This window comes from Equus caballus, chromosome 18 (genome assembly GCF_041296265.1).
Source record: "Equus caballus isolate H_3958 breed thoroughbred chromosome 18, TB-T2T, whole genome shotgun sequence".
In the NCBI taxonomy this organism is placed as follows: domain Eukaryota; kingdom Metazoa; phylum Chordata; class Mammalia; order Perissodactyla; family Equidae; genus Equus; species Equus caballus.
In genome coordinates, this window is record NC_091701.1 from 13,818,295 (window position 1) to 13,841,981 (window position 23,687).

The 23,687-nt window shown below is 45.5% G+C and overlaps 2 protein-coding genes across 8 annotated transcripts in view; one reads left to right on the forward strand and one right to left on the reverse strand.

Annotated features, from left to right (window-relative positions):
• LOC106781936 (coiled-coil domain-containing protein 93-like) overlaps window positions 1-23,687 on the forward strand; it is an 88,959-nt gene that overhangs the window by 14,933 nt on the left and 50,339 nt on the right. For 5 of the 7 annotated variants that reach the window (XR_011428175.1, XM_070240738.1, XM_070240735.1 and 2 more), the window contains exons 4-5: window positions 21,446-21,544; window positions 22,343-22,399. Coding sequence is in view for 6 of the 7 variants with exons in the window: in XM_070240738.1 (XP_070096839.1) it covers window positions 21,446-21,544; window positions 22,343-22,399 (156 nt within the window). In the remaining variant the exon portion in view is untranslated. Of the gene's footprint in view, window positions 1-12,807; window positions 12,945-21,445; window positions 21,545-22,342; window positions 22,400-23,687 lie in introns of those variants that run through there. The other 2 variants (XM_023622802.2, XM_070240740.1) reach the window with 1 other exon arrangement.
• On the reverse strand, window positions 9,722-17,641 carry LOC100071505 (ATP-dependent RNA helicase DDX18-like). Its single transcript, XM_023622803.2, has 9 exons — window positions 17,500-17,641; window positions 17,026-17,126; window positions 16,711-16,910; window positions 16,508-16,622; window positions 13,953-14,092; window positions 12,693-12,854; window positions 12,203-12,355; window positions 11,360-11,473; window positions 9,722-9,969 (listed from the first exon to the last, which is right to left on the reverse strand). Exons 1-9 carry the CDS (start codon window positions 17,559-17,561, stop codon window positions 9,820-9,822), a joined length of 1,197 nt encoding a protein of 398 aa, XP_023478571.2. The 5' UTR covers window positions 17,562-17,641; the 3' UTR covers window positions 9,722-9,819.

Below are 23,687 nucleotides of genomic sequence, written 5' to 3' on the forward strand. Positions count from 1 at the left end.
CAATGAGGGAAAGGACAGTCTTTTAGACAAATGGTGCTGGGACAATTGGCTAACACATGTAGAGAATGCTAATGGACCCCCACCCCATGTCATATACAAAATTATCTCAAAATCGACCAAAGACCTAAGTAAGAGCTGCAACTATAAAACTCTTAGAACAAAGCATAAAGGTAAATTTCTGTGACCTCGGATTTCATAATGGATTCATAGATACGACACCAAAGGCACAAGCAACAAAAGAAAAAAATAGATAAATTGGACTTCATGACAACTAAAACTTTTGTGCTTAGAGGACATTACCAAGAAAATGAAAAAACAACCCACAGAATTCAGGAAAATATATCTGATAAGAGACTTGTATCTAGAATATAACAAGAACACTTACAACTCAACAATAAAAAAGAGAAACAACACAATTAGAAATGGGCAAAGTGTCTGAACAGACATTTCTCCAAAGAAGATATATAAATGGACAATAAGACATGAAAAGATACTCAACATCATTAGTCATCAGAGAAATGAAAATCAAAACCATGAGATATCACTTAACACCTACTAGGATGGCTAAAATCAAAAAGTCAGATAATAATAAGCATTATCGGGGATTCAGAAAAATCCAGAAAGTATTCTGGCATTGCTACCACTATCTTCCTAGAATTCCTGTAGGAGAGCTTTGTAAAATACCCTTTTTTTATATGAATTTCAAATATTGTCTCCTGTTTACATTTGTCTTTTGTTATCTGAGCTTCTTGGATGGGTGTCTTGGAGACGAGGAGGTGGGGGAATTTGGAGGGTGACCTGTGTTTTGTGTGAGCTGGCGGCAGCACTTCCTCATCCCCCAGGGAATGCCTCCATCTCCTACTGTAATGGTCTCAAGGCTCTATAGAATGATGGGACTCTCTCAGGCTGATATTGATATTTTCTCCCGGGCTTCTTCAACAGTGCGATTCAGTTCACTTATTGCTCAGAAAACATTGCTATGGTAACCTATTCTGGCATGTAAAGCAGTTACTTAGAGTTGAGGAAAGAGAAGGTGGACTAGAAAGCTGAACGCTCCAGCCATTCAGTCGCCATTTATTACCCAAAGGCCCTTGAGGGAATGAAGGGAAACAAGCACACGGAGGCTCATTGCTGCTCTCTGTCCATTACAGCTGAGGAAGGGGTTGATCCAGCTGCTGATCAGAGGACAGTTCTCTAAGGCAGGGGAAGGTGGTGGATTGAATTCCTTGTCACATTGGGGTTTGCAGAATAGGCTGTAATGAGCTTTGCAGATGTCTAATTTGAGGTCAAAACATAGCTTGTTTTAAACTTTCTTAAACTCCTTTGGGGTTCCATGAATATTTAGAACTCAGTTTCCATAGCTGTGGAACTCTGTCCCAAGGTTGGACACAGAAATCCAGTCTTTCATAGCTTTTCTCTTCCAAGTGGTTGTCAAAAATCCTGAGAAATGTGCGAATAAGTGCTTCAGCTTGAGATCGGGGAAAGATGACATATACCTTCCTATTACCACTGTAAAGAATTACCACAAACTTAGTGATGTAAAACTACACAAATTTATTATCTCACAATAATCAGACGTCCAAACTGGGTCTCCCTGAACTAAAATCAAAGTGTCAGCAGAGCCTTTGGAGGCTCGAGGGGAGAAGCTGTTCCCCTGCCTTTTCCAGCCTCTCAAGTCTGCCTGCGTTCCTTGGCTCATAGCCCCTTCCTCCATCTTCAAAGCCAGCTGGGTGGTATCTTCAAAGCTCTCTCTGCCTCTCTGACCTCTGCTTCTGCTGTCACATCACCTTCTCTGACACTGACCCTCTCGCCTCCCTCTACAAGAGCCCTGCGATTACACTGGGCCCACGTGGATCATCCAGGGTAGCTTCCCATTTCACTCACTCCATCACATCGGCAAACGTAAGGTAACATATTCGTGGTTTCTGGGGATCAGGATGTGGACGTCTTTGAGGGGCCATTATTCTGCCTGCCACATACTCCAACACATCCCAGGTATGCCATCTTAACCAGAACCCGGTCTTTTCACATGGGTTCCTGTGAAGCTGCAGGCCTTTCAGGCTCTGGTGCCAGGAGAGTAGGATGCTACCTTACACCTTACAGCTCAAGCTGCCCAGGGATGCTCTTATGAAACAAACACTTAAGTATTACTTAGAGCAGGGAAGAGGTCCAACAGGAAAGTGTCATACTCCAGTTCAATGACTCACCTGCCAGTCCTGAGACTTTGCTTCATCAACGACTCTCATTTTTTCTTTTCCATCTTCCATTTCTTCTTTTACCCAGGGATATGCCTAAGTCTCTTCTATACTAAAAAAGCAAACAACACTACCTTGCCAGCACACGACAGCAGCCCTTGGCCTAGACAAGGTGGCAGTTTAAGAAGCATTTTTTTAACAGGAAATCAGTGTTCATTGCACGGGACACCATGTGGCTGCTGCACAGGAGTCTTGACCACATTTGTCTTTGTATCAGTGAACATCCAATGTTCTGAGTGGGAGCATCCGTATGGCAGAACCTGGATCCCAGGCCCATGACTTGGCATCCAGGGAAAAGGAAGAAAGAAGATCCTTCCGGTTTGGATCCTGCATGGGAGGTAGGGCACAGCCATTGCACCAGAACTATATTTTGTAGGGACGTTCTCCCCGCCCCATGCCCATATCAGTTAGGATCGGGTCTGGCTGCATGTGAGACACACGTCCACCAGAGAGATAATGTTTTAAACAAGATAAAGTTTTACGTCTACGTCACATAAGTAAAGTCTAGAGGTAAAGAGTCCAGTGCTGACGTGGTGGCTCCATGATCATCAGGGCTTCAAGTTCTTTCTCTCTTGCGCGTTACCACGTTTAGCATGGCAGCTTATAGTCCAAGGTGGCTGTGATACTCTAGACATCATTTCTGCTTTCCAGTCAGAAAGGTGGAAGTGACATAAAGGAGGAAACCACACAAAGGGATGTGATCCCATATTTCTAGGCTGCTTTCCCCAAGTTACCCATGATACGTCCTCTGCCATCTTCTTGGCCAGAAGTCAGTTGCACGGCCATTTACAGGAGTTGCAAGGGCGGCTGGGCAAGGTCATCTTATTTTTGGCAACCATGTACCTCGTTAAAATGAGAGGCTCTGTAAGTGAGGAAGGAGGGAAGAATGGACACTGGGGGACAACCAGTATTTTTTGCAACACCCCCAAATAGACAATTGAACCCTTGCTATTTTTTACCTTTCTTAAGAAAATGATGAAAGTCCTCTATGGCTTCTCTATCAATTCATTATCTTGGTTCTCCTCCTCCCCTTAGGCCATCTGTCTTATTCTCTCTCCCTCTGTCTTCCTCCCTGACTGTATCAGTTAAGGTACCTTGGTTGCAAGACACAGACAGTGGCTGCCTAACTTAAGGAAAAGGGCTCACAGAGTCGAAGGAAAGGCTTGAGAGCCCGGCTTCGAGAAGTCAGAACCCAGGCGGCTCCAGGGGTTTGGGAAGCGAGAATTACTCGACAGTCTCATTGGGATGCAGATGCTAAACTTCATGAGCTTCAATTATTTTTTTGCAATACTTGTATTGTGAGCCCTGGAATTTTAAATTGTGTTTGAGGAAGTCTCACTGGTCTAGCTTTTCTCATGCCTGCCCCTCCAACAGGCTAGGGCAGAGCACCTGGAGGTACCGTCCCATGGAGACTACACACAATGGAGTTGAAAAAATTCTCTAAGGAAAATGGAAATACTATTACCAAAAGGAGAAATGGGTATATGTAGATGCTTCCTACCCTTCTCCAAATACAGATCAATGATTACTTTTACTGCTCTGGTCTCACCTGCTATTCCCTACAATGCAGCTCACTCCTCTGCCACACGCACCTCTCACTGCAGCCCAGCCAGGCTTTTGCACCATTCTCTCTTTGCACGAGCTGTTCCCACTGCCTGGAATAGCCCCTTAGCTCTCGCTGTTCTTCTTTACCCAAGAGATCTCTACCAACCCCTCCTGTCTCCGGCCAATGCTCGTCATCCATGAGTTCCTCAGGCAGCGCTAGTTGCCCATGCTCTGGACTCCCACAAGACTCTGCTCATGACAGATTTATTTTTATGTGTCTCCCTCTCCCTGTGGACCACAAACTTCTTCTGCCCAGAGATTGTATTGCTCATCTCTGCCACTGCAGCGTCTAGCACAGTGCCTCCCACAAAGTAGCTACCCAATAAAAGTTTCATGGATGAATGAATGGCTCTAAATGTCTAGCTCTAACTTTTCTCCTGACTTCCAGCCACCATACCAATACCCCTGGATATCAGCTGAATTCTCAAAATTGACTTGCTCCAAACTGAGGCCCCCCTCCTTCCCATAAAGCAGCACCTCTTCCTGCTTTCTTTTCTGTTGAGTCCCTATTTATTAAACTCATACTCTGTGTGCTAGACATGCGGGGTACAAAAATAATTCAGATTCAGTCCACGCCCCCAAGGACGGTCTAGATCAGGGTTTTCCATTCTCGACACTGTTGACATTCTGGGCTGGATAATCTTAGTCGTGGGGGCCTGTCCTGTGCACTGTCGGATGTTGAGCAGCATCCCTGCCCTCTACCCCCTAGTTTTGCCACTAGCAAATGCAAAGAAACCGATGTGTAGCCTTGAGCACGTGACCTTAACTCATAGCTCACTTTCCTCATTGACTAATGGGAAATAATCCCGGCCTTGCAGGATTAGTGTGAGAATGAAATAAATCAACACATGCAAGCAGCTTTTGCTTTGCGAATCTCTTTCTCTCCACTACCCCATCTTCGTGCTCATCTCACTCCCTTGTCTTCTTTGACCCACCCCCGCCTCACCCAAGCACCGATGGAGGACTGTAGGGTCACAATGTCTCTCACATCTGTTCCTTCTTTCTCTCTCCAATTCCCTGTTTTCCACCTCCAGTTTCGCCCTGATCCCCTCCACCCTAAACATAGCCAGAATTAGTCCTAATGTACAGCCATGTTGCACCTGCTTTCCGTCCATTGCAGCCAAATTCAAGTTCAGACTTCCTGTCTTGGCCGTCTAGTGTATTTTCTTCGAGCTCCCCCTACATCCCCAGCCCCATCTCTCACTGCCTTCCCGAAGTATCTGTCATGCTCTGATAATAGCAGCTAAGATTTCTGAAGTGCTTCTTATCTTGGTTCCCAGAATCCTGGCAGCAGCCCAATGAGGTTGACGGGACTGTTGTTATTTGACAAATGACCCCAAGCTGCTTCCTCTTTGCCTCTGTCATGCTGTTCACGGTGCCTGACACCTGGTTTTCTCCCTTCCTTCACTCCCTCTGCCCCAGTTAAAGCAGCCTTCAAGGCTCAACCCTCACGCCACACCTTCCCAAAGCTGTTCTTGACCATTTAACCCTTGGAGATGGTTACTTTCTCTCTGTGGTACATTCCCCCAGTATTTCTCTCTTCCACAGGAATCTCCTAGAATGGAATTGGAATCACCCCTGCAACTGACTGAGAGTAAGAGTTACTTAAGAGTGTTTACTCTTAGTCTTAGTCACTTGACTGACTTAGACAACCATTAAGGAGTCTTACTCTTAGTAGATGCTCAAATATGCGTTATCCCAACAAAGGTGAGGCCACTTCTCACATGGTTTCTGACAGTTTTTATTTTCCTCAGTCACAGCCGCCCTGGCAGCGTATCCACTGCAGCGTCAGGGTTGCAGGCCAACCTTCTCCTTGCCGGCAGCGCCACCACCGTATTAGGGCCCACATTCTCAGGTGCTCACTGGTTTCTCCTGTCTGCATCTGCGGACACCAGCATTCCCTCCAGGCGAAGGGAGGAAAGCCTTCCTCAGCCCCCTCTGGAGCTGGCCAGCCAGTGGAGGTGCCCTGGCTTGGAGATGAGCAGAACAGCACTTGCATCCAGGCCAGGCCATTTATTCACGAGCTGTTGTTGACCCTCTTCTGAGCTTCCCTTTTCTCCCTCTAACGCGAGGATGATACTTTCCTTCCCAGGGCTGCGGGGAGGCTTAGAGAAGCGAAAGTATCTAAAGGCCTTCTGGAAGCCTGGCCTCCCGGGGTCAGACTCATTTCTCAGCATCCTCCTAAGCGCATGCTCTAAGGACGATGGAGCCTGGCGAGTGTTTGTCCTTGTTCTTCCCCTACTCAGTCCTCTCCTTCCTCTAACCGGGGAAAAGGAGCCCCCTGGAGCCCCCCTCAGCCAACAAAACGAAGATCAACCAACCCCCAAGGACCCTCTGTAGAGGCGCCTGTGGGAGCGGGAGCGCAGCGCCCTCATCGCGCAGCCAACCTTCAGCCCTGGCTGAGCGCCCTCTGCTGGGGACATTCGGGCGCCGTAGGAACCCTGAGACACTTCAGCGTTTATTGGCCTCAAGCGTCTGAAACTATGACATTTTGGTGGTGGGGGGAAGGGCGTGAGAAAGCACGTGGGTTCTAGAAAACATCCTTTTTCTGGTTTCTGACCATCCGCCCCTTTTCTGATGTGCCCGGTAGCAGTATCAATAGTTGTCATTTCTAAGAGCTGACCATCGGATTCCGTGCTAAATGCTTCCCGTGCGTTATTGCATTTAATCCTGCAGATAGCATTACTTCCTCCCTCTCTATAGCTGAGGAAACTGTGGCACAGAAAGGGAAGTAACTAGTTCAAAGCCTCACAGTAAGTAGGGCAGCCGAGATTCACACCAAGTTCAGCCTCACTCCAGAAACTGCTGCCCAGAAGGTCCCGTGGCTGTCAGCCCCGCCTTTTCCCCGGGCCGGTCCTCCGCACAAAGCTCTGCGCAATGCCCAAGGTCCCACTTTTTCCTGCCTCTTATACCTCCAGATCCACACCAGCTTCTCCATGATCTGTTCCTGGAGGTGGTGAGCTTGCCAATTGTTCGTTTTTTGACACACCATCGCCTTTTTGTTTTCAAGTCCTGGCTTTGCTCTGAAGCAACCACTTTCCCTGTGCTCAGGAGCAGGGAGGCTGCGGGCAAGGAAAGCATGAATGGTGGGAAGCAACCTGGACATGTACCCACCAAAAGAGGGAGAGAGAGAAACCAAATCTAGGAATCCCTGAATGTTAGAGGGCCCTCAGGGCTGTATCTTTCTTCTTTGTTGTGAGCAACAAAGAGCCACTCCGAATGATTTCAACTGAAAAGGAATTAATTGAAATGATAATCGGTGGCTGGAGAACCAGGCTTGGAAAACAGGCAGGAGTAGGGGCAGGACCACAAAGTCAGGCCCCAGGATCAATCTGCCTGGAGAACTCCTGCTGCCTGGAGGGCACCGCTGGAACCAACTCTGCTCCGCTGCGGCCCCAGAAGCGGGATGAGGGAGCTTGCACTTGTTTTTGCTCTTCTGTTTTATTAGTACCTGATTCAGGGTCGGGCAGGTATGTCTTGATCCATCAAACCTAGGTCACTGCCCTGCCCTGGCTTCTGCTTTCCTGAAGGGAAGTGATCTTGACGACCCACCAGGACTCAAAGGACATGGTCTCCAAATACAGGAAAGAGGTTAGACCCTGGGAAGCCCTCAAACAAAAATGTCCACTACAGTGGTCATCCAGTTAAAAAAGTTCCCATCCCCCTTTAAATTTACAGATGATACTGAGTCCTAGAGGGGAAAATGGCTTTCTTCTTAAAGACATGCAGCCAAGGCAGATGGGTTTCATCTCCTGTGTCAACACCAGTCGACTGAATTCCAATTGAATGGAACACTGTTGGGCCAGCTCAAGGCTGTCTGCCTGGGGGAGGCATGGGGACCCTCGTTGTTACGCTGTGTGACAGTGTGCTTCTTCCACAGAAGGCTTTCCCACAAAGGCATAGCCATTTCGCTCTGGACACCCTGAGTCTGTCTCCTTGGGGCCACACTAGTTTTTCAGATACCAGGAAGGAAAGGCACAAAAAAATTACACTAAAACAGTGACAAATTGGGGCGGGGGGGGTGAAACTTAAAAATACCCTATCATCATAACAAAGACCAAAAAGATCCCTTGCTTTACTGCTGGGCAATCAAGAAAAGCTGAGCTCCCGTTTTGTATTCCCAAGAGAAAAGAGAGCTTTGGGAACGACAGCACTGTGTGCTTGCAACCCAAGTCTACTTCTGCCCTCGTGAGAACGGTCCAAGTCCTGGTTACAGACGCTCCTTGCAGCGAGCAGGACAGCACTGCATTTCAGGACACGAAGGAAGGCAGGCCGGGGCATCCTCAGTGAGAGAACTGCCTGCTGTCCGATGATTTGCTGCTGATGTGCTTGAAGATTTTGGATTTCTCGACTTTCCTGGTTTTCTGGTAGCCAAATCCACCGCCGCCTCCCCTCTTTTTAAGCTTGCCTTTGTTGCTGTTCAGGTCTAAAGGTGACCGTTAAGGAAATGAAGCAACACACAGATAATGAACTCCAATGCGACATCTATGAGAGAACAGACCAGCATGCGCACTGCTGTCCCTCTACCACAACCTCTCCCTGAACTACGAAAACGTGCACACTCGGGCCGGCGGGCAGTAAATTTCCAGAAAATCAGGAGTGGCCACGTAACCGTGAACTGAAATTAGCAGGTCTGATTTTTAAGCCCAGTGTAACAGTCATATTCATTCTTCTCTCCACACAATGAAACTGAAGACAATTATTTATAAGGACTTCAGAAGGAAATCTGCAAGTTTACAGGAACATAAGAAAAAATACCCTGTGTCAAAACAAATGACTTTCACCTCCGCTCGGAGCTGATTCAGGAATGCTTAACCCAGCCAAGGAGCTGTTCCTCCTTTCACAGGAGTCAACGTGTATTCACCACAACAGACATTTCCGCGACACCTACACTGGGGATGGTGACCCAGATTTGGTCCTCCAGTCCCCTTGGGAGGTACCGCCGGGGTGTTAACCAACAGGCCTCACTTCAGCTGGTTCAGCTGCTTCTGTTGAAAATGTGGTAATAAAGCACACATTATAAACTGCAACAGAAACAACTGGAGGTACTCCCTTTGCATTTTACCTTAGGCAGCACTTAAGTTTTATTTTCTTTTGCTGATCTTGCACCCTCCTTGTATGAAGTCCATCCATTACTGGCCGTGTGAGGATAAAAACTTCGGGAGGCCCCGTGTTCTCTCCAGCATCAGGACATCCCGCTCCTCCACACCCCCTGTACGGTGAAGCCTCCTAACCCTGCAACCCTGCAATTTTACCCTCTGTGACTCTCTCCAGAATCTACGACTTCCTCTGGCTCCCACTGTTTGCCAGTCAAATTTCTTGGTCTTTTTTAAGGCCGAAGTCATTCCTTCTGCAATCCCCACTTGGATAATGAATCCCTGCCTACTCTGTGCTAGCGCAGACAAGCAGACGGGGACCAGGATGAACACCTGGGCCTCCAGTCTTCAGCCAGAGCACAAACTAACCCAGGAACTAAGCCCAAATGCTTCTCCATCAAGCTCTTGTCCCCTATGTGTGCTAATTCATAACAACAAAGAAAAGGATACTCAGATCAACAAAAGGAGGCACCTTGAAACCAAATGACAGAGCAACCTGAGGCAAATTTAAGTTATTCACATTAAAGATCTGTTTCAGAGAGTGGGAATCGTATGCTCGAATGTACGACTTGTATGCTTCCTGGGCTGACTTATGAAGGAAGTAGTTCTTTTCAATTTTTCAAGCTGAAATGGAAAGACACATTGGTTTTAATAAAATAGGAAAGCAGATTGCGTACATATTAGAACAAAACCATCCCATAAAAAACACTTGCTCTAAGCTTTGTATTATATGCAATCAAGCTGCAGTAAGAATAATGACAAAGTTCTTGGAAGTTATGGACGAGAACAAGGTAGAGAGCACAGGAATGCAGTAACCAGTACAGCAAGAAACCTAAAAGATCACACAGTCCAAATTTCTCATTTTATGAAAAAGGAGATGTGGAGGACAATGGCCACTGCTGAGACACTACACGGTCAGTGCTGGGACAAAGCCGAGGCTGGGACGAAGAGCATACCTGAGACTGAATGTCAGAAATTTTAGACCAGGAAAACTCAAACTCACTTAATGGAACCTAGAAAATAAAAGCAGGAAGATTAGTAAACCAGGGGGGATTGACGTGCAGAAGCCTTTTACTCTCAATAAGGATCTCTACAGATGCGACATGGTTAAGTAGGCTACAGCTTCCAGTTAGAAGGATCACTAGTCCTTCCTTCCATGTCAAGAGAGCTGCCCTAACACCACACTGCCCTGTGACTTGACTGGGGTTTGTGGCCAAAAACTCCTACAGGAAGGAAAGCAGTCTTCACTTCTTAGATAACTGGAAAGTGCCCAAACTGTGCTGCATGCTGGGGGTTGGTGGGATGCAGCCCATGTCCTGGGCCCACCCTCAGAAAGCTTGCAGTCTTGCCGGGGACACAGGTAAGTGATAAGATGACAACTCGATGAGCCCTTGTGCTGTGGGAACACGAGGGAGGGCAGGAGATCAGCACTGGCTTCCCAGAAGAGGCAACAGCTAGCTGAAACCAGAGCAATCCAGAGAACCAGGAAAAGGGCATTCTAGAGAAAACGTGCAAAGGCTGTAGGACAACTTTGGGGAAATGTACCTAGCTGCACAGTGGAGGAAAATCTACTTGGCAAGACTGTGCCAGGGAGGCCAAAGAGGAGGCAAAAGTCAGAAAAAAGAAGGCCTGACAAATATTTATAAGATCTAGCAAAAAAGAGGCCACTGGCCTCTAACGAATTCAGACGTGGTGGACAGGAGGAGGTCAAAGTCAGATGAGGGGGGCTGGAGATCAGGGGGAGGTGAAAGTAAATGGAGAAGATACAAAGCACTTCTCAAAAGTCAGACTGAAGAAAGGCAAGGGGCAGTAGCCACGCTGGAGGTGGTGGTAGGAGAATGGGTTTAGCCTTGAAGCTCTTTTTTTAGTGAGACTTGAGATGGTAAAGAGCTAACTGCCAGGGAGAGAGTGAAGGTAAAACACAGAGCTGACGAACGAGGGCCAGAAGGAAGAGGAAGAGGTAGAGTGAAGGGCGACCCCACACATTGCGGTGAGGTGAGAGGGAAAGACACCAGGATGGAGAGACGTGGAGAAGATGGAGGAAGGGGAGCAGGAGCTGGAGATGATCAGGTGTGAGGGAGCTTAGAAGGAGAGGAGGTCTCAAACAGGGCTGGACGGCTGGGAGAGGGGAGGCTGGGGACACGAGACGCACCGCTGAGCAATGCAGAGCTCCAGGGCTGAGCTGTGTGGGGAGTTCTTCCTGTTCACATTTCCTCGGCTGGACCCACGGAAAACCTCATCTGCTTACCTATGCACTGTAACCATTGTCCTTCTAGCACTGCAGTGACTCATGACTCCTTGGACACATCTAGAAATGCTGCTTACTGCTGTCTGCACTGGCAAACGAGGCCCAACAAGAGCAATCTGCTCCCAACTGAAGATTTTCCAAGCAGAGATCTTTACCTTGGATTGCTTCAAGTAACGAAGGAAACCCAACTCTTCGGGGCGCAAAATGAGCAAGGCGTGCCCTCTTCCGTTTAGGCCTCTGGGTGTTCTGCCCACACGATGAATATATTCCTTTGGTGAAGAGAGAAAACCTGAGTTACACACGGACCTCCACAGAACCTGTGGTGGGCTGCATTCCCGGGACTTGCACGGTAGTGGACAGTGTGTGTCAGCACATCTGGATGAGGCAGTGCTGGGCCTCCAGGGCTGTGCCACACAGACCATCACCACGTTCCCCAAAGCTGGCCCACCATTCCTTCTGCTTGCACCATACCCAAAAGGTAACAGGGCAGTGACCGAGGCCGAAGGAAAGCTGGACACGATACTCACATTAACTCTATGATCTGATAAAATGACTACTAAGTGTGCTTCATCTTCAAAATGGCTTTTTCAAACGTGTTTAAATGCTGGCTGATAATTTACATACTCTATTGTTTGTTTAAAATACTTAATGTAACTTATTTTACCACATATGCTACAGAATCTTACCTATCTCTGTAAGCAACTGTATTTCCTTCTGACACCTACTGCTCCTAACACATCATTCCAAGCCTGTAACGTTCCTAAGTGAAGTCCCACTGACGCCTCTCACATCTCTGTGCACACCCGTTTTGAGTCCTGCAAGCGCCCTAAATATTATCAGCAGCAGAGAAACGTGGCAATGGCTGCACAATAAAACATGACCGAATGACCAAGGGAGACACCTCTGATTGTGAAATGTGCCGTTCCTCAGGGAGCGTGGAGAGTAAGCACAGTCCTTAGTGAGAGCCACTCTGGAGAAACCCCAAGGATGCCAGTTACCTTGGGGTCATCTGGAGGGTCATACTGCACAATCCAGTCGACTTCAGGAATATCCAGCCCTCTAGCTGCCACATCTGTGCACAACAATATGCCTGAATCCGCATTGCAGAACTGGAAGAACGTGGTGGTCCACTTGTTTTGCTTCTGCTTTCCCTAGAATCCAATCACAACATCCATCAGAGCTGGAGACTGGAAGCTGTGTCCGGGAGGCCAGATGTAGACGCCCAGACTGTGGCATTGTTAACCTGCTTTCTTTCAAGTGCACTCTCTGGCCTACATCCTATTTCCCCAAGTGGACGGCGTCTCTTACTCCTGTGTGGTCCTCACCCCTCCACACCGAGCAAAGCTCCCTCCACATAGGATCAATCACCCAATGCTGAGCAAACTACTTGGAACTATGTTTAGAGGAGAGAGCAATAGCTTAAACCCCACCACCTATATAACTTGATAAGCATAGTCTATTTTCAATAAACTCATCGTGATCACTTACATGAATGGCCAAGACAGGCAAATCGATGTAGTTCAGCAATTCGTAGTGGTATTTCACAGACTTACAGGAAGAAAAGAAGACCATTAGTTTCTTCTTCCGGTTCTTCTTAAGGAATGTAAAGAGCAGGAGGAACCTCTTCTCAGAGGGACAAACAACGTACCTCTAGAAGTGGTTCAAACGAGGAGATACGAAATAAGCAAATGGACATTTGCAGCTTCATGAACCAACATAATTTTATGGAGAGCACAGAAGGTAAGTATTGTACACACACTGTTATGCCTTACGTATAAGAAAACCACTGCCTTCATTCTAACAAGCATTCCTAACATAGGACTAGTTTTAGCTCTTTCAATTCCTTTTACTGGCTGTGAACACTGGATACTAAATACGTTTCACATTTCTGAGATTCCTGGTTATCAACAGTTCTTCCAACCATAATATATTAACACCTCTATTAATTAGAACTCTCAAGGCATATCAATGATTCATTTTTTTTAAAAGGTTTTTAACAGCCAAATATCAAATAACCACAGTTTAAGTGCACCGTCCCAAACAAGGTAACAAGGCTGGGTGAATATATTTTTAAAAATTAGACAACAAATGAAAGGTTTTTAAGCTAAACTGTTACAGGAAAATATTTTATTCAACAAAAGATTCAATCTTAAAGTTCTATTTTTTTTTTTTTTTGTGAGGAAGATTCACCCTGAGCTAACACCTGTGCCAATCTTCTACTATTTTGTATGTGGAATGCTTCCACAGCCTGACTGACCAGCAGTGTAGGTCCCCGCCTGGGATCTGAACCCGTGAACCCGGGCCGCTGAACTGGAGCACACAGAACGTTAACCACTCGGCCACAGGGCCAGCCCCTTTAAAGTTCTATTTTTAATCAACCTAGTTTAGATCCTTGTCATCTCATTTCCAATCTTCTAAAGCTACGTGGGTGAAACCAGTCTCTCCATCTTCTAACTCACTTTGTGTCTTCAAGCAAGAGATTAATAAACAAATTTTTTTTACTGCATCTACAATTGGTAGTGATTAATAACCTCCCATGTGGCAAGCCATATTGAGAGAGAGAGTAAAGAGAGCCGACCAAATTATTCAGAGTTCAAGATACTTTACATCAAAGAGCCACAGACCCAATACCAAGTTTACTATATTCGAATTAAAAGTTCATTAATTCATCTGCTTTTTGGATGATCCTGCAGTTACAAAGAAACACCAAGGAAGATCCTTAAAATTTAAGATATTGACACAAATTACCTGCTCAAGACCATCTACTGTTGCATTAGCTTTATCATCATCAACACCAACATACAATGGCTCCTTTTTCAGAGAAATCCTCACCAGGTCTTCAACTTTTCGAGTTTGTGTGGCAGAAAAGAGCATGGTCTGTCTGCGTGCTGAAACAGATGCAAATAAAGGTAACACAAATCTTTCAGGGAATCTTCAGAATTGCTTCACACCTACAAATGCTCCAAGTAGAACTTTGAATAACTGGGACATGACAGCACTATCGACATTAAGAGGAGAACATCATGAACATCTCTGTCTACAACCTTGACAATGGAGGACAATTTCCCTGACAGACAAACTGCTAAAGCCCACTCAAGAGAAAGAGAAAACGCAGACAGCCTCTATCTATTAAAGAAATTGCACCCAAAACCTTCACGTAAAGAAAACTCCAGCCCCAACGGCCTCCTCTGGTGAAGTCTATCGAACATTTAAGGAAGAAATATTACCAATTCTTCAGAAACTCTGCAGGACACTGAAGAGAGTCTACTTCCTGACTCATGCTTTGAAGCCAGTCACTACCATGATCCCCAAACCCAACAACAGTTCATAAGCATAGATGCAAAATTTCAGCACAGTGACTCAATATATAAAGAAGGATAATGCATCATAACCAAGTGGGGTTTTTCCAGGAATGCAGGGTTGGTTCAAGATTTGAAAGTTAACCAATATAATTTACCATATTAACAAACTAAAGAAGTAACATCTGACAGTTTCAAAGGACACGGAAAAAGCATTTGACAAAATGTAACATTTATTTCTGATTAAAAAATCTCAGCAAACTAGGAACAGAAGGGATCATGCTCAATATGATAAAGTGCAGCTACAAAAAATCTATGGCAAACATCCTACTTAATGGTGAAAGATTGAACGCTTTCCCCTTAAGATCAGGAAAAAGACAAAGATGTCTTCTCTCACCATTTCTATTCAGTATTGTACTGGAGATGCTGGCCAGTGCAGTCAGGCAAGAAAAGAATTAAGTGAAGAATTTTATTTTTTTACATGTAGGTGGTATGTTTGCCTAGGTAGAAAATCCAAAGGCTAGCTTCATCTGGAAGGTCATACTGAACAATCCCATTGAGTATAGTAATAATTATCTTGCCAGATAAAGGGTCAAAATTAAAAAATTAACTGTATTTGTATATACAAGCAATGAACAATTTAAAATTTTAATAAAATACTTAGGGATAAATCTGACAAAAGATGTGAAAAAACCTGTACACTGAAAACTCTAAAACACTGCTGAGAGAAATTAAGGTGCTAATAAATGGAGGTATACCTCATTCGTGGGTTTGAATGACTCAGTATTGCCTTCCACCAATGATCTATATTCAACACAATCCCAACCATGATGCCAGATTTTTTAGGGGGTAGAAATGGATAAACTGACTCTAAAATTTATACAGAAATGCAAAGAACAAGAATAGCCAAAACAATCTGAAAAAGAACAAAGGTGGGGGTTAACACCTCCTAATTTCAAGACTTAATAGAAGGAAATGGAACTCTCATACACTGCCGATGAGAAAGCAAAATGGTACAAACTAAACATACACGAAACACTCCACTCCTAGGTAGTTACCCAAGAAAAAAGGAAATATATGCCCATAATAAGAGTTGTAGATGAATGTTCACAGCAACCTTATTTGTAATAACCAAAACCCGTAAATAGCACAATCATCCAACAACAGGTGAATGGATAAACAAGTTGCGGTACATTTACATAATGGAATGCAACTGAGGAATAAAGAACTACTGATACATATTAACAGCATGGATGACTTGCAAAAGAATTTGCTGAGCAGACAAATTTATACTGTATGATTCCATGCATGCAAATCTCTAGAAAACACACACTGATCTACGGTGACAGAAGGCAGATCAACGTCACCTGGGAGGCAGACGTGTGTGAGCAGTCGTTGGAAGCAGGTGAGGGCTGTTCTTACTGAAGGTGAAAGGGAGGGATCACAAATGTGCACAAAGAAGCTTGAGGGTTATGGAGATGCTCACTGTTTGATTGTGGTGACGGCTTCACAGGCATAAACGTATCAAAACTTAAATTGTTTACTTAAAATATGTGCAGATTATGTCAATTATACCTCAACAAAGCATTAAAAACAAACTCTCTAATGAAGGAGATTATGGCCTTATTATAGATATGAGCAGCTTACAATGTTGCAAGTACTATACCCAAGATATGTACAACTCAAATACAACACAGAAGGCCACAAGTCTACTGCCACCTGGGAGACGCTAGAATGAGGTAAGGAAAGGAAGATGGGGCTGCGGATGTGGACTGGAATGACATGTAAGGACTGTTTAACTTGCATTATAACCTCTAAAATGGCAAAACCACTGTAACAAGTTACTAGTAAGCTTGATGCTTGCATTGCAGACGATCTCTAAGGTTGATTGGCACAAGTTCACTTGGCTATGTTAGAATTCTGGTATTAACAGTTTTCATATAGGAACAACCCTCACCTACTTCCAACTACTTTGCAAACCACATGCAGATGCCACCTACTTACTTGGCAGAAGTTTAATAATTTGCTTTAATTCCTCTTCAAACCCAACATCCAAGATACGGTCAGCCTCATCAATAACCAGACACTGAAGGTTTTCATACATAAACCCTGAAGTATTCTAACAAGACAAAGAAAAACTGTTAGCTGTCAGGTTGAGGTTTCACACAAGACAGTAAGACAGGGACTACACAACAGTGTTCTCTTACCTGCATGTGGTCCAGGAGACGGCCTGGTGTGGCCACAATAATGTTGATCCCATTAGCTAGTTTCTGCGCTTCAGCAGATCTGTTACTGCCCCCCATTGTTAACCCATACGTATGGATATGGTGCGTCATTAGCTCCTTAAGAACACCAAAAGTCTGCATGGCCAGCTCCCTCATAGGTGAGAGAATAAGGACTCCTGTTCCTACAAAGGCAACAATGACATGCGGTGAAAGTCAGCCTGCAGTTATCACCAAGAGCGTGTACCCGCTACAATAACTCTAGTGAGGTACGGCAAAGACAGTGGATCACAGACTTACCATTTCTGGGCATGAACTTTAACTTAACAATGAGTTCAACCGCAGGGATGAGAAATGCCAGGGTTTTGCCACTGCCTGTTTTTGCAGCTGCTAGAAGATCCCTAAGGATTAAGACAGGAAAGGTCAGAGACAGTTAGTCTACTCATTCAACAAGTCATGTACTGAATACCTACCATGTCACTACCGCATATCGTTTGGGCATCAACGCCAGAACATGAGCAACAAAAGACAAAGTCCCCACCTTCTCCATCACTGAAAGCAATCACCTGCGTCAAATACCCAACTCAGAAATAAGAGACATGCTCTACAACAGAAGGGAACGCTTTTCTTCAAACATCAGCAAATAACTCTTTAAAGCAGGTTGGATATGTAAGCCAACACACAGTGCAAAATCAACCGAACATACTGGTATTTCCTTTCTGAACTACTGGCACTGAAAACAGATTAAAGCCCAAACATCAATGTGGATCATACCTGCCTTCCAGAAGCGGTCTGATGCTTTTATGCTGAATCCCGGTCATGTTTGTAAAGCCCATTTCTTTTATTGCCTTTAGAGTGTTCTCATTGACAAGACTAGTCAGAGAAGCAAATGAAGTATCCTCGAAGGCTCCTAAACAGAAGACAGTTTATCATTAGCGAGTTCCCCCCCCTTTTTAACAGTTAATACTGCTATAATTGCCTAAGTTAGTTTTGCTGGCTAAAGGCACCACTGGGTTGGAGTCAAGCTTAGAAGAGTTCCTCCAGTCAGAAAAGCCAAATCCCCAACCATTTCTATATATAAAGACGACGACCCTGCACTACTGGAGTTTCTCCACCGCTGACGCCGGTGTACCTTATAGCCCAGAGCCTAAACTGTGACAGAATAAGAAGGGGCGCAGAGGACGTACAATGAAGGAACTTGTATGAAATGAAAATGGCAAGGCTGGTCGGGTTGGGAGAGAGTTCAGAGAAAAACGAAATGTTTAAGAAATCTGAAATAAAAAGTGAAAACATTTAGTATAATAACAACTGAATTTGAAGTCAATTGAAAGAGTTAATTTAACTCTAAAGAGACAACTGAGAAGAGTCAGGTACAGACACAGACTGTTAGAGTGAACCCACACAGCAAGCGTGCTGTGGACCTGCAGCAGGTGAAGGCATCAGAATGACCCGTGAGCTCCCCAGCCCACACACGCCCTGGCTATAACCCAGGTCTTTCCAACCTGGGCACTATGGACATCGTGGGCTGGATAATTCTCTGTTGTGAGAGGCTGTCCTATGCATTATGGGATGTTCTGCAGCATCCCTGACCTCTACCCACTAAATGCCAGTAGCCTGCCCCCAGTTCTGACAACCAAAAGATGCCGCCAATCCTCACAGGCCACCTGGGACAGAGGTGGGATTTATGGGATGCAGGACCTTCGATGTTAAAACTGGTCAAGTCCTGGGTAAACTGGGATGAACTGGTCACCCTACCTGGGAGGCAAAACTGCCCTGGCTGAGAACCACTGCCAGAGCCTTTACCATTCTGATTGAGCACGTCTGGTGCTGGGCCTCAACATTTTAACAAACAAAAATCTCAAACCAAACCACTCAAGTAACTCCTGGACATCTCTGGTTAGGAGCAACTCATGCTAGCCTAAACTCTTGACTTTACAGACAAAGAGCCAAAGGCCAAAAGAGGTCAACCCGGCACAGGCCCTCAGTAATGTTAATCTCATCCTTCTTCCTTATCAGTAAGTGAGCCAGTACTAAACTTCTGGGCTCCAGACTCCTGCGCCAATGATTCTCCTACTACGGTATGGGATGAGCTCTGGAAAACGACAAACCGAAGGAACAAAGGATCCCAGAAGTTGTTTGTGTACACAGCAAAACATTTCAAGACTTTAACTCAGAATTTGATTTGTATCTTTGTTAGACTTTTTGTCTGGTGCAGACGGACGGTACCTGATCCTTTTTGTGAAACTAGGAAGTAGGGCCCCTGTGTTATTACTAAAACCTCCAACACTGTCATTCTGTGAAGTTGTTGCCTTTTCCCCCAAAGCCTGGATCTCTAGTGATTAGACCTTCCTCAGCCCCATGCTAGAACTTTGAGGGCAAAGAATCTAGTCTAGATATGAGAAGAGAGCGAAAAGGAAGTGATCTTCTGCATTTGGTTTGGGCATTTTGAGTGTCTGTGAATGTTCCGTGTTGTGAGTTGAATGCTGGGGGGCTTCCTGTCTGGATGTGAGAGCCTAGGCTGCCGGTTACCAGATTTCTTAATGTCATGGACCAGTAAAATTTTAAAGCAAAAATGGAGGTTGACCTACGGGTGCCATCTGTATTTTGCCAGGCAAGGGCCTTTTTAAAAGTAACTGCTCTTAGTTTCTCTATCATTTCCTGAAAAGCCATTTAACTCCCAATCTTAAAATAAAGGACAGTCCTTCAAATTGAATACCTTTAGCATCCTGAAAAGCTTACCACATGCCTCTAGTTTTTTCCTGTTTTGCTGGAGACCAGTGCAAGGATAGTCACGGACCAGCAGTTGGGAACCATTGAACTCGTTGTCTTGTGCCGGGCTCGAGACTCATCACCAATGTTCACACCGTTTACAAAGCTATAGTAACACACTCCGAATGCCAGCCGGGAGAAAAACGGGTCTAACTTCCAGCCATTGGTGTTCTAGGTCACATCTTTTTCTCCCATGTGGGATGTGATCCTGTGAGGGTAGCTATTTTCTTGAATGCCAGGGAGCTGTGGCAGAGCGTGGCTGTCCAAGAGGTTCCCTCCACAGCCCTTCATGCTGGGAACTCCAAAACAGTATTGGACTGTCTGTGGGAATCCTATGACTCAACATGCTTTGCCTTCCTTATGTGATAACACTCTCCAGCATCCCACCAAGTGATAATTCTGGGTAGATCTGATTAATGGAAAAGGAAACAAGTATGAAAGACCAGAAACTGGATCTGTGGATCCAAAGCAAAGCAGAGACAAATTGACTTGAGCAAGTGTCAGCCTCCTTAGTTGTCTGGGGCTGTGGTGTTGGGGTCGGGGTGTGAGTTAGGAGCTACCATAGTTATGAGTGTGGTCTCATCCTCTGCCCCTGCTTCTGGCTTTGTCTGTGCCTGAGGTGGTTGTTTGGAGATGGGGTGGAGTGGAATGATGGAAATAAATGAAAGATGCTAACAACAAAAGAATGTTCCTTATATAGATATTTGCAGCCGCCCCTCTCCTGGGCAGCTAATTCCTAAACGGGTCCTTTCCTTGAGCTGGCTGCCCTCCGTGATCAAGCATTTCTTCCTGTCCTTGTGGGAGCACCATGCAGCATGCCACGTGTCTACTTTCCTAGGCAGCTAAACCTTGCCACGTGTGGCTGTGCTCTTGGGGAAACACAACTACTGTCCAAAAACTGCTTTTGAGATGTAGTGGCTCTCTCTGGAGAGAGAATGGCAAGCCTGACAGATGGCACCCCTCCATGATGTTCTTCAGTAGTAAAGGAATTGAATGAAGAGCCAGGGGAGGACAACAAAGGCTCTTATTTGACTTTGCGTTCTTACCCTCAGAGCACTGGAATCTTCCACAGGTTATGGGGTGTGTGTGTGTGTATGTGTGTGTTTTAATTAACTGGAGTTTTAGGTAGGGAGAAACACCTCCTTTTGCACATCAGCCCAAAAGAGCTGGGAAACATTTAATTAAGCCCATATGTCCAGCCTTCTGGTGTGGAAGAGCCTGTGAGTTGTGACACCCAGCTTTGTGGTTTGCTAGCTGTGGATCAATGGGCAAGTTACGTACTCTCTCTGAGCTTCAGGTTCTGTCATCGCAGCCAGTACCAGCCACCTTGTAGCATTGTGCAGATTGAGAGAGAGAATGTTGTGAGTGCCAAGCTAACCCGAAGCCCAAGGCTATGTACTCAGTACACCCTGTTCTCACATCTGAATAGTTTGGGGATGTTTTTTCATCTGTCAGTTGAGGGTTATACTAGGGGTTCTCTCTGGTTCTTCCCCTTTCTCTGGTCTGTAGTGCAAGAAGCAGGAAAAAGAATGACGTTGAGATCGATCGCTATAACCAGGAGGTTGTGGGGATAGCTGCATTTGTGTTATGTTTCGGGTATTTACAAAGCACTCTAGTACATGTGGTTCCATTTGCTCCCACAGTAGCTCTGTGAGGTGAAAGGAACTGACGTTCTCAGTTTCACTTTACATGGAGAGGGAAACTGAGGCCTGAGGCTCTGAAGTGAGGCTCCTCCTGCACAGCTGCTCAGCTCTAGGTCCCACTGGATCTTAGCATCTCAGACACTAAGCCGGTTGCTTTTCCTATAGGACAGTGTGTGTTGATAGCTTGTCGTCACTTGGTCAGTTCAAGGACAGTGATTTGGGTTCACGAGTGGAGCCATCTCTGAGTTGGCCTTCACCGCAGTGGTGTTTCACCCCATCGGCTCACGTTTCCTAACTTTCTTCTGCAGTGGCTGGTGAAGCGAGCTATAGAAACAAAAGAAGAGATGGGTGACTACATCCGCTCCTACTCTGTGTCCCAGTTCCAGAAGACCTGCAGTCTCCCTGAGGTCAGTGTTCTCATTTTCTTTTCTTGTCCAGCTGAGAGCATGGGTGCACACTTAGACGGAGCAGGAAGGAGCAGAGTGAGTGCAGGCTGCCCTGCGCACCCACCCCCTGTGTGGTATCTCTGCCTCTGCCTGGGCAGCACTGAGACTGGGCCTCCTGGGTCGCTAGAACTGCCTCTTTAAATGGGCACTGAGTGGAAACCCCTATGGTTTTGTCCTTTTCTGTCAGTTTTGGTACTTGATCCAGAACTTTTATTAAATTATAAGAACATGAGTATATTTCTCTATAGTCATATAAAGCTTTTCAAGAGACCACTTGCCTAGAACATTCTTAGAGTAACAGTTGAAAGGTAATCACAACAACAACAATAGCTCATCACTATGAAATGCTTACTACATTCTAGCCCCAGCACATCACCTGCCTTCTACTCTTTAATCCTCATGGCTGCCCCCTGAGATAGGTGTTTCTGTCCCTGTTTTACAGATGGAGAGACTGAGGCTCAGAGGCTAGGTAACTTGCCTGAGGCTTCCGAGCTCGTAAGGATTTGAAATGAGAATACTTGTCGTCACCACTGCACTCAGTGGTCCCCGTTTTTCATTCTGACTATAGAACTCTGTTTTGGAGCCAGCTGCAGAGGCGGTAGCTTTTTCCCGTGAGGAATGTATTCCAGTTTGTTAGAAAACTGAGACTGGTTCAGGTGAGGTAGTGACGGGAAGTCGGTTTATAGGGCCGACGTCTGAGCAGTCCAGTGCGTTTCAGTCTTCGCCCAAGATTTGTTTATTCCTTGTTTTGTCTTACAGGATGATGACTTCCTCAAGAGAAAAGAAAAGGCCATCAAGACTGTTGTTGACCTCTCAGTAAGTTCCCCTGTCCGAGTCCCTGTGTAAGAGAAGAACGTAGGTTCACAGCCTCCAGATAGCCCTTTGGTTTAGTCATAAACGCCCTGCTCCCTGAGGCTTCGTCTGCTGGGGCTGCCCAGGAGCTGGCCTCAGGTTGGGGTGAGGGAAGCCCTGCCTTATGTGCCCACTGTCTGGACCCGGCGTTCACGGGGAGAACTTGCCATGACCACTGCACAGTGTTTTTCTTAGTTTCGGTTTCAAGGGAGAAATATTCCAAACTCGTAGCCCTTCCTTGTTTGTCCCAGTGCAGGTATAAACTTTGAGTAGCTCCAAAGAGGAAATGCCAACCTCCAGAGGGTAGATTGAGGTTGCTGCCCCCATGGTGGCTTTGGAGAAAGAATATTTTCTGTGGAATAGTCTGGGATGGCCTCTGTCACCATGCGCAGTCTGTTGTAACCTCTGGGAATCTGTATGCGTGTGCCCACTTCTTTAGCACAAGGGGTGGAGGAGCTTCGGGCCTTGTCAGAACACTCTGGGCCAGAGCCCAGCAGAACCCGGTCAGCCCGCCCCCACTCACCCCCCAGCCTTCCTACCTGAACTGATGGGAGTGGAGCCTCAGTGCCAAGGTGCAAATTCTCTTTCTTCCGAAAATAATACATCATGCTGTTTTGCCTGTTTTTTACTTTAAGAATAAGTGTGTGGTCTCCCAAAGTGATTATTCTGAAAAGGGTAACAGTCGTTTGATGATAAAAGACATAAAGTGCTTGTTTAAAACAAAAAAAGTCTTTGTCGCTTTATAGTAGTCATACATATTTTTCCCCCTGTTCCATTTTGGAAATAGGAAGAGTGGAAAACCTTTAAGATGATTAGGCTCTGAAGCCAGATGCAATTTTAAGTTTGGTGGCAGTATTAAGTAACAAAAAGAAGAGGACATGCTATGACAGCAGAGTAACTTTTTTCCTGGTTATGAAATAGGTGTTCAGTTTAGAATATCCTTAAAGTTTTTTTTTAAAAAATGCTGACAGATACAAGGGAAAAACTCAACCTTAATTTCACAACACTGAAGCAGCCACTTCTGATGGTTGGACATGTTTCTTTCATATTTTTAATGTGCATTTTTATAGAATTATGCTTTAAATATAATTTTGTAGTTTTTTTCACTTACCAATATGGAGTTTTTTGTTTTTGTTTTTGTTTTTTTTTGGGGGGAAGATTAGCCCTGAGCTAACATCTGCTGTCAATCCTCCTCTTTTTGCTGAGGAAGACTGGCCCTGAGCTAACATCCGTGCCCATCTTCCTCTCCTTT